The following is an 11,570-nucleotide window of genomic DNA, read 5'->3' as shown; positions in this document are numbered from 1 at the left end:
AATAAGTAGTATAGATATATAGCATATAATAATTAAGTCAGTCTCCTAAACTCCTAAAGTTAGAGTTTAATTAACACCCTCGGCTACGGACGTTACGCCAAAGGGATGGGCATCCCTCGTGACGGGATCATTCTATTAAAACGCTAGTGTCATTTTTAAGAAAAAAATTTGCTATATACAAGTCTCACTTTAGAAATTTACATAAATTTGACAATTTTGCTATAGATTTATCTTTTCAAAAATCATCGTACACGTTTTAAAGAAACTTCGGGTTAAAGTCTCAAAGATGGACAAACAAACTGACTTTTTTAACATTTAATTGTATCATTGTAACATGACCTCGAAAGATCGACTTGACCCACTTCTGCTAATTACTGATGAAGTTTCGTAGTCAAAGGTCAAAAGTTGAACGCTTATAACACTCAAAAGACTTGACCCATTTACATTTTCAAGAATCAGTGCACTCTTCAAAAATCAAGATAATTTAATATGCATTCATATCAAGATATAAAAAAGTTAACCCAATGTTAAACAAATATGTGATACAAACATATAATTATGTACCATGATTTTAATATTGTAATTATATGTTATTTTTACTATTGCCATCTAATGAATAAAGTCTAGCTACCAATATAACTAAATGCTAAAAAACGACCTCGATCATACGCCTGCAAATGCAACGATAATGGTTATATCCTAAGCCCACCACGCGTACTTTCATTTCAAGCCAAAAACTAAACCTTTATCTCGTAGGTAAAACCTGAATATTTCGTTACTTTATGTATCGTATTATATATTATCTTTAATTAATACGTGATCTTTGATACATTAAGTAAAGTTGTTGGCTTGTTGTTATCGTTTTCCATCATATTTGATCGATTACTTAATCATTTTATTAATTAGACTCATCAACATCAAGACCACATTGTTTACATAAATATATGTGCTCCAATTCATACCCTGAATAGGTACTCTTTTGGAATCTTTCATGTAATCAAATTGAGGTAATAACAACCCTGAGAATAAGTCTAAGGGCTACATGTGTTATGAATAAAGTAATGGTGTTGAAATAGATTCAAATCAATCAAATTATAGCTAATATTTTATAGCGGTCGAGTACAATTTGATTAACTTGTAATTGTTTGTCATATTCGATTTCAAATAATAAAATATGTTTAGTATATAACTTATTGTAATGATATTAATCTTTACACAACACATTTTTATTTTATATATATATTTATATATATTTTTTTAAATATGTTTGTCATATTCCATTTCAAATAATAAATATGTTTAGTAAAACTTATTATAATGATATTGATTTGCACTTTGACAAACTACTTGATGCATATATTTTTATGTATGACAAAAAAATTATTATGTTAGGATTACTCTCTAGTTACTTTATTGTAATTGAAATTTTATATGAAGCTTTTAATTATTGAATATGCGGATTAATCAATGAAGATTACAATTAAATAATATACTTGAAAACATAAATTAGTTAACCAATATTTAAGGATTATTCTTGTTTAGAAGCTCAATTTTACCAAAACGCTCTTAAGAGCAAATTGTATAACACTTAATTTTGTCTAGGGTGGGAATGATCACATACTGCTTTTGGAGTTGTTTGTGTTATGCGGTTTAGCGTAATCGGCATTTGTATCGATTTATTTCCTCACATGCAGATATGGTATATTAGTGAACCCATAACTATTCAAGGTGAATACAATAACAAAAATAAAATCGGTATTTATTTGGTATGCTAGAAACAAGTGTCATGTATGTACGTTGTACAAAGTTCAAACCAATGACACTTGATGATTCAACAATTTTGTATGTTTGACATTGTTCATTAGTTTCAAGTAAATGGTAAATGTAATTAATATCGTGTTGACGCGTGACATGATTAGAAGTTAAGATTTAAAGAAAGCAAATCAATGACTTCGTGTAAATTTCTTCTTTAAATCTTAGGCATTGATCATGATATGTGTTAGTACCAAAGTTCAAACATGCTTTTATGCTTACCAATTAATTTTATGTATTGTTAATTTGTTATATTCTAAGTTGAACTGATGCATGCGTTTAGAATGTAATTTTGAAAAAATATTTAGAATGTCTTAACGATTTTACACTTTATTTTCTTAATTTCTACACTTGATCATGTCTATTTAAAGTAACCCATAATATCACATCTTTCATGAATTTTGGGTCTCAAAACGTTTTTGGCGGTGCATGGAAGGGTTGAGATTTAGACAACTTTACTTCTACCAAAGGTAGAGAAGCTGATTTCAGCTTTTACTAAAGGTGAAAAAGGACTTCTAACCTTGCTGACATGAGGATCAAAATCTTGATCTCTGTCTTTAATATATGCTTAGACAAAAATCTTAAACATTGTGTTACTTTAAAAAAAACTATAAGTGATATTATAGCTAGCGAAGATATTTCAAAATTGTTGGATACTTAAATTTGGGTATATAAATCTTTACATCTTAATATTTTAGTCACATAAAAAAAATCATGAGGCCTAATTATTTTTTATTATACGATAAATATTAAAAAAAAAAACTTACTATATAAGAGGTTATATACTTAAATTTAGGTATCTAACACGCTTATCTCTATCTAAAACTATCTTATAAAATATCTTTTTTTTTTCATTTCCTAATTAAGTAATTGAACTACCTAAATTACCTATCTTCTTTATTCACTGATATAAACATCTCTACCTAATATACCTATAATACCCTTAAATCTCAACCACTTATTTTTTTTCTCTCATTTTATTCTACTAATTCATTCAAAATATTTTATCTCAAAACTGTATATCAATAAGTTATAAAAATTGCATGAGTGTACTTAAATATTTTTGTTCTTTCATTAGAGATGTCATTCGATATATTTTCGACGAATTTTTAAATCCGAAGACGGAGTTTGTACGGTTAAGGCATTTGGCTATATCATTCTCTATGACTTTACTTATATCACCCCACCATCTCACTGCCGCAACGAGCGAACATTATCTCTCGTTATTATATATTGCAAATTCACAATGCTTTAATATATATCTGATGATTATGATATGAAAAAATGTTTAATAAAGAAGTTTCAAAGTTTAGTAGTAATAAATCAATAATTTAGACGGTTTTAGATATAATCCCCACAATATAGACAACAAATAGAGAAAGCAAAAGATGAAAAAGTTTTTGTTTTGTTAGTCTGATGATAAAAGCCATAGATCACGCGTGGATCACGTGCAAAGCCATTGAAAGAATTTGTATTCTTGTTCACACTATCTGGTGGTCATGGTCTATCATGGCAGCACTAACATCCAACCGATACACCATCATCATATCATATCAATATCAATCAAAATATTTTATATTATATACATATATTATATATTTAATAAAAAAAGGGCCCATGATAACATAAACGTCAAGCTTTTTAATTACGAAGCACAAGAATCAATTCTTGGATGATGGGCACCGTCGGTGTTGGCCATCATTCACCACCACTACCACCAATTACGGTTGTCATCAATCGCATTTTATAAAGCCATCACAATTTGACTAGACCTATACATATCATATAGATAAAAAGATATTTATGTATTGAACAAGTATTACTTGTTATGGAAACATTTGTTATAACGATTTTTTTTTCATAAAAAAAATATGGTAGTCCATTGTAAGATTCAAGAATAACTTTACGTTCAGCTTCAATAGGTAACTTTTATTTTGACTTTCTTTTAGGTTTAGTTTCGGTAAAAATAAAATTTCTTCAATGAAATTCAGTAGGTATTACGTTGTAGATTAGACTTGATAAAAGAAAAGCCTTCATTGTGAGATTTCTTTTACTAAGTTTAATATTTGTTACTTTTCAAAAAAAAAAAAATTTAATATTTGTTAACAAAATTTCTCAATCAACGTGATTGATTCGATTTTTTTCCCCTCTCATTTTTATTTGAAAATAGGTTATATCATATATATGGTTATCTTTCAAAAAAGAAAAAAAAATTATTTTTGTTTTGAAAAAATTAATTTTAAATTGAAGAAAAATAAATTATACCAAACGGATACAAATAATCTGTCCGGACAAGATTATCCCACTAAAATCTTATCTCTACTTTTATACTCTCTTATAAAGCAAATACCTCTTTTTATTTAAGGTAATATTATATATTTGAATTATAAGAATTGCCCTTTACTTTTAATGTTTTGTCTTTAATAAATTATAATTTACACTCTAGACGTTTATTTTAATAATTAACACTTTAATAATTAACACTCTAAACCTACACCACTTAACACCACTACCACCACCATTAGTACCATCACCGACACCCACCTTGTCTACTGCCGCCGCCATATTGCACGGATACTATACTGTTTATATTTAAATACCATACGAACTTTAACCAAACTAATTATCTTGAAGGGCAAAAAGGTATAAATAAAATGTTACAAAACAATTTAATAATACAAAAAATACTTTATAATCTTCCTCGAAGGGCGGTACTTGCTATTTTATTTCCTTGTAATAAAATAATAATAATAATAAAGTTAAAAGGAAAAAATGAAGAAATAATCTACTGTGAAGGGACAAAAGTGAAACAACAATATTATATTATATTATAATAATAAAAATAATACTAGTACTAGCAAGTCGCCCATAACTTATACTAACTTGGGAAAAGGGGTATGCGAATAAGTTAGGATCTGACATCTGCAACCACCCACACACAGTGCAAAACTTTAATAATAGTGTGGCCACGTGGACCCCCTGATCTTTGGTTTATTGTGGGCCCAATCCTACGTGGTACAGCTTTTTATTATTGTACGTGTCTCTTTATGTTATGTCTGGAGGTTGACCCCACTCACACCATCTGCGTTTCCAACAAGCCAGCTCCGTACAATTTTAACATTGTTGGGTCCCTCTTCTTTTAAGGTTACCCTCTTTTCCAACACCACCATTAATTGCTTACAATTTTTATTGACAGCTAGTATCTTGACTAGACTTTTGATAATTCAATCAGACTATTTTCAGCAATTATCACTGTAAATAATGGTGTTTTTCCATATCAATTATTTGCAGCAATTACTGACAGGGGGGCCTCTATTATTTTGTCAAATTTATCATTACAGACAAAAGACCCGCATTAATTACAGTCGAGATACCAAAAAATAATGATTGTGATACAATGGGCGTTTACACTTAAAAGGATATGATATTAATATCACAAATATAAATATATATTTTTATAATAACATATGAGAAATGATAATATAAAGCTGTCTGACACCTAAGCTTAGGTGTAAAACTCCTCACATTCTAATATTTTATTATTACTTATTTAATGAATCAATACATGAGCCTATGATTTTTATGGATTAAAGAAAAATATGAGTGTTTCACAGTTAAGTTTAAATACCCGACAACCTTATATTCCCATCCTCATAACATATTATAACTTTTATAGCATAATATACAAATCGGTAAAATATAAGTGTAATAAACATATAAAATGTTGTGATGCGATTATCACTTCTTTTACTTAAACCCAAAGTTGCGAAACTTGGGAATCGAGATTGGATTGGCGAGGAAAGAGTCAGGATTTTTTAAAAATCGGACCAGGATCGGATCGGTGCTATATAAAGTAATGGTTTTAGAAATTATATGAAAGAAAAAATTAAATATATATATAAAACTTTAAACATAAACATGACATAATTTTTAACTTAAACATATTTGTATAGAAACAATAAATAATTCATAAAAGCTTTAAAAAAAAAAAGGTTTGACTTTGGTTTACCCGGTTCGATACAGCTGTGTCTTGACTGATACAGTCAAGTTTTAACCAAGTTGACCTGAATCTGAAACCCTGACTAATTTTCAGACTGAGTATGGCAAACTCGTATCATCAGTTGGTGGATACATGATCCGTCTCAGTGAAATCGGCTAGCTGTATCGGCCAGTTTCACAACACTGCTTAAACTTAAAATTAAAATTAAGATAAAGTCAAAAGGTATCCATATAATTTCTTAAAAATCATACTTTTTAGACTTTGCCGTTTGTAACACACTTCCATAATCCCTTTGATGTGCAAGTAATGCAAGGGAGGTTCTACATTGGTGTAAACTGGGTCTACGAATCTACGTTAGATCGGAATATTTTGCTAATAAGCATATAAAAATTATGATTGGACGTTTATTATCCAAAAGTTTGGATCTAGCGAAATTATAATTAAGTATTTTTAAAGATTTGAAGAAAATAAATTATAATAAGATATACGTAGTTTTTACTTCTAAATCCGTTAATTATAAAATAGTCAAATTAGAAAAAATTTGAGTTGTTTTTCTCATCTTAATGGTTTATTTATAATATACTACCAAACTTTTAAACTTTATAGCACTAAACTTATTAAAAGATTTTTTCTAGTAGTACTATTGTGCAATATAAAACTCCAACAATTAATTTATTAGTAAGGTTTAAGAGTGGTCGTGAGAGGAATCTTAAACCGGGAGGATCGAAATCAATTACTGGAGTAAAAATTGTACAATAATAGAAACCCATTTCATATATATCCGTAGTGAAGATAGTGGTTGTAGTTAGTTAAGTTAATGTTATAACAAGGTAGAACTAGAGAATCTTATAAGAACTTCGCTTAATTGTGTATTTTGTGAATGAACCCGCTTTGTGAAAGAATTTCGTTTTAATATATATGATATTTCGTGAAAACACGGCCCGACATGTTATTGAAAAAGAAGAAAGAATATTTTTGTCCAAATTAAATTTAAACGCACGTAATTTTCATTACAAGATACGCCAGTGAAACGTATAAGAGAAACTTTTTAATTGCACTTGTAAGATAAGGATAAACCGAGCACTTTACTAGGGGAACATAAAATGTGATTAAGTGATTTTTGAAAGACCATATGGACGATTTATAGATTATCCAAAAATATATGTTTATAAAGAATATCAACTTGATATTTTTGATTGAAGAAGATGCTAAAGAATAATGTACTAACAACTAATTGTACAGGTTTTAACAATGCTAAGCACACCAAAAAAATAAGAATCCAACATTTTTAATTACAATGCGATATAAAAAAAAAAACAATTACGATATTACCAAAGTCAATCCCTATGGCAAATTAACATCAAATCGAACGAGCGGGAAATCAAACACCTTAGAGGAACAATGCCATGATAACAGTCATACTAAGTTCATAATCAAAATTATGAATCACATATATTCTCAAGTCGTTGATAACAAGCTGTAATGATCGGGTTCAAATATTTTATGTCGTTGATCTATAGTATATATGTTAAATAATGACAGAATATAGTAGTTTAAATAACTTTGTGTTGTTGATTTTACTCTTTAAGGATTTTGGCAAACATATAATTTTAACAATGCGATGATCATCACTTGTGGTCTTTACTTTTGTGACTATCACGTACACCCGGTTTTAGTGTAAATCACATGGCCAACATCTTCATGCCCGCATGTGTTATGCCGGCTTGAAAGTTTCAAATGTATAGTAGTTCTTTTAACTAAAACCTAAATTAATTAGGTATTTACATGGAAGAACATCCTTCATTCATAACTCTTCTATATGGTCCATCGATAAATTAGTCAAAAATCCAACACATTTAGGTCTATTATGAAACTCACATACGATTGTTAAAGCGAGAAATTCTAACAAAATGGCCACATAAGTCATCTAGAAAAGGGGAACTAGATTTGGTTCACACAAAGGAAATTGTATATGCAAAATTCGAAAAGAATTTATCCACAAATGAGACTTTTAATGACACAAAACAACGTATATAACTACTAATCAACTGGTGGCATGGAGACTGAAGGGTGAAATTGTGGTTTTGAATATCGAAAAACTAGATAACAACAAAGATGAAAAATCTAAACGCAGGCCAAAACGACATGAAAAATCGGCCAAACACATATACTTAAACTTGAAAACTTATACCGTGTTACAACAAACAATAGCACCCAATGCCTGGAAAAAAAATGGATACTCCTATTGATATGAGATTATCTTGATAAGTTTACAAATTATAATTAAGTAAAATCCACTAATGCTATTTACTTTTTTTTTTATAGTAATATACTTGTTGATATATTCATTATTATCTTGTTTGATTTCAAATAACGAGAATTAAGTTGAAGATAAGTGTGATTAGGTACAACAGAAGTCCATTAGAAATGGACAAAGAATAGAACCAAAACAAAGAAAGCCAAAAGTTATAGAATCATCACAAGGCCAACTCCAACAAACAAAACTTGCTACATCAATACAGAAATCCAAAAAACAAATACTTTCAAAAACCAATGAATGCATTAACGACCAAAACATCAAAAACAATACCCCAATATACAGCCAATAAGGAATACAAAACCAACACAACATAACATCATGTGTAATAGTAGTTGCTTTACATAAAAGAAAATGAACTACTTGTTGGGGAAATAATTAATCATGATTTTCTATTCCAAAGTTTTCGACTTTCCCTAATAGATGTGAGAAAATTTGAAACAAAATTTGAAACAAAGTATATTTATCTTATTTTCATTTTACTTTAGAATTAGTGCTAAAACAATAATGACATCGATCCAAACCTGTCAAAAACTGATATGAATAAGATTGGATGCAGAATGAAAGTTATATCAAATAAATTAATAATTACCTACCCGGAGGAAATGAAAATGGATCAACAATGAAAACAACAGAAATCTAGACATAACAACAAACGCCAAAATATGAAGCAAGATTTATTTTTAATTATAGTGCAAACGTAACAACAAACCCAAGATTGATGCTACCGTTGTTTAATTTTATCCAGCAACCAGGCCCTATATAGCGTATCAGTTACAAAAGACGTGTACCACTTAATAAAACAAATTAATGAACTTATTTTTACCGTTCAAAAACTCTAAAAGAATATCAACTCATTCAACAATTCTAAATTAATACTGATAAGAATAATAATAATAAAAAAAAGTATAGCCATAAATAGATATATACTAGTTTAAAGTTTGCCATTTCATGTATATGATAGTGACCATGTTTCAATTTTTTATATCAAAAATCATGTTTTTCAAAATGCAGATAATGAGGAACCTTTATAAAAATATATATGCAGATAATTAGAAATTAGTGTTTCGCAGAATAACTAAAAGTAAAACAAATCACGAAATATATGTATTAAACAAACTTGTTAACCTTGGATAATATTTGGCTAGTTGGGCAAAGTAAAAAAATCAAAAAAATTGCTATGATTTTATTTTATAAAAGTAAAAATAAAATAAAAGAGTAGCACGTAGTATCAAATTGATATGTTGATGTTAATAGTAAAAAAAAAAAAGGACAAACAAACATCTGTATAAAAATTTAACTCATATTAACATGAAGACTGGCATTTTTGGTAGATTTACAGATTGGACAGAAGTTGATGGAGGATTCACATAAAGTACAGATACACAAATGCCTGCAAGGCAGCAGTAATACACTTAACTCCCTTTTCCCACAATTTCTGCACCATCTGTTGCTGTTGCCATTATTATTATCATTATTGTCCTTTTTCTTTGTGTAGTTAATATCTTCTTGATCATCATCATCATTATTTACCACTAATATCTGCTTACTTTGTTGATCATGGGTGTTTTGTAATTCTTCGTAATTACTTCCGCAGCACGACTCAACGTCCTCGTTGTATCGAAACTGTTGGAGTTGTTGTTGATGTTGGATTTGTGTTAATGTTTGTTCAAGGTTTCGTCTTAAAACATTGGCTGTTGCTTCATTTGTTTGTGCCATTTGTTGCCATATTTGGCTCTCTATGTTTAGAGACTTTACTTTTTCTTCTAATGCATAATTCAATTTCCCAATTTTCGCGATTTCTTCCTCTTTTGATCTTAGTTTCTTCTTGATTCCTTCTTCGAATGCTACTATTAATCTCATCGAATTCCTCCTTCGTGTCGCTTCAATTTGCAATCTCACCTTTTCCATCTGTTATTGAAATCAAATATATAAGATATTTTGTCAAAAGTGGTGTGACCGTACAAGGCCTAGTTTATATAACTTGAAATTTACTTATAAGTTACAAATTTGATAAACATACATGATTTGCAATGAACCGATCAACCTCGACTTGTTGTTGATACATCTGCATGGAAACATCATGACCAAGAAACGCAAACGTTTCGTTTTGGACATTATTTATCTGATCATTATAATTCACAACCTGTCCGTTTTGAAATGACAAAACGGACGAGGTATCATGTGAACGTTTCCTAGAAACAGGAAAACTACACGTGAGTCCGCTATCTGCGGATGGCGGAATCACATCCATCATCCTCATCATCATAGAAGAAACATACATTGGATTGTTAACCATTTCATTCTCCATCATTCCAAACTTCATACCATTTCCGTACACATTATTGTTTCCTTCTTCATTCATATCTCTACAAACGTTACATAGACATATATCAATATCTATACGTTTCAATATGTCTATTTATACTAATAAATGAATAACAAGAAAAATATATCAATATTTTTAGTAGTACCTGCAGTTAGACAAAATTTGTGGAGAGCACAAATTCAAATGTGGGGAATCAACTGCCATATAAAAAGATGGGGTTTTAGTTTAATGAAAGAGTTTGGTTTGGTGTGTTTATATATATATCATGTATATGGTGATATGTATATGATGTACGTATATATTTTGTTGTGTTGTGTGGTGGGGTTTAGAGTATTTATGAGAATATGGGTGTCTCGTGTGACTTGACTGACTGGTACACAATAACCAACAGATAAATAAAGGGTCAAGTCCGTAAATTAAGCAAAAATTAAGGGTGAAAAAGCGTTTTCTTATTTTTATTAAACATAAAAGTAGGTATACGGTCGTTTATACGGAGAGAGAAATACGGTATGGTCAAAAAATGCCACGTGGAAGGATGGTGACACGTGTGACGGGAGTGGGACCCATGTGTGGTCTATTTTAGGATAAAAAGAAAAAAAACAAAAACAAAAGAGGCAGTTGGGGACAAAAATTAAATACCAAATCCAAATGATGCTTTTGTCATGGTCGTGGGTAACGTCTTCCCAAACACGTGTTTATCTTTTCTATTTTTGGATTCATCTATTTCTTTCATATCCTATGGCTCAAGTTAGTTAATTTTATATTTTTTAAATAAAGAAAAATAAGTGATATATCCTTTAAAATTGTAAAATGATAAAGCCTCGTTAAGAGCAGCCTAAAAATTCTAATAAAGCTAAAAATGACATATGATGTCCACTAATTCTATTTTCTAATTTTGTTCTCTGATTTTTACACATGTTATCATGTTATGATTAAAAAGATTTTTAGACTATTTAATTTAGAGCATTAATCATTTTCATATATATATATATCATAATCTTATGTTGTAGAAAATTAAATAGAAGAATTTATCATTTTTTTCCATGGAAAATGATAAACATAGTATTTGAAATAATGCGTGATGGTTATTTATTTTAATATAATAATAATAA

General features: G+C 29.2%; 1 protein-coding gene across 1 annotated transcript; it reads right to left on the bottom strand.

Moving 5' to 3' along the window:
* Positions 1-9,414: 9,414 nt before the first annotated feature.
* LOC122593201 (probable BOI-related E3 ubiquitin-protein ligase 3) lies at positions 9,415-10,709 on the bottom strand. Its single transcript, XM_043765575.1, has 3 exons — positions 10,604-10,709; positions 10,153-10,498; positions 9,415-10,040 (listed from the first exon to the last, which is right to left on the bottom strand). Exons 1-3 carry the CDS (start codon positions 10,660-10,662, stop codon positions 9,426-9,428), a joined length of 1,020 nt encoding a protein of 339 aa, XP_043621510.1. The 5' UTR covers positions 10,663-10,709; the 3' UTR covers positions 9,415-9,425.
* Positions 10,710-11,570: the final 861 nt, after the last annotated feature.

The sequence above is a fragment of the Erigeron canadensis genome, chromosome 3 (assembly GCF_010389155.1).
Source record: "Erigeron canadensis isolate Cc75 chromosome 3, C_canadensis_v1, whole genome shotgun sequence".
NCBI lineage: Eukaryota > Viridiplantae > Streptophyta > Magnoliopsida > Asterales > Asteraceae > Erigeron > Erigeron canadensis.
The sequence above is the reverse complement of the archived record's forward strand: the minus strand, read 5'-3'. Positions and strand labels throughout refer to the sequence as shown.

What these genes read in the sequence shown, in the direction of transcription:
- LOC122593201 (XM_043765575.1), bottom strand. Translation starts at nt 10,662, where the DNA reads ATGGCAGTTGATTCCCCACATTTGAATTTGTGCTCTCCACAAATTTTG. An exon ending in CAAATTTTGTCTAACTGCAG is followed by an intron (nt 10,499 to 10,603) that starts GTACTACTAAAA and finishes TAACGTTTGTAG; the next exon opens with AGATATGAATGAAGAAGGAA. An exon ending in ATCGGTTCATTGCAAATCAT is followed by an intron (nt 10,041 to 10,152) that starts GTATGTTTATCA and finishes TTTCAATAACAG; the next exon opens with ATGGAAAAGGTGAGATTGCA.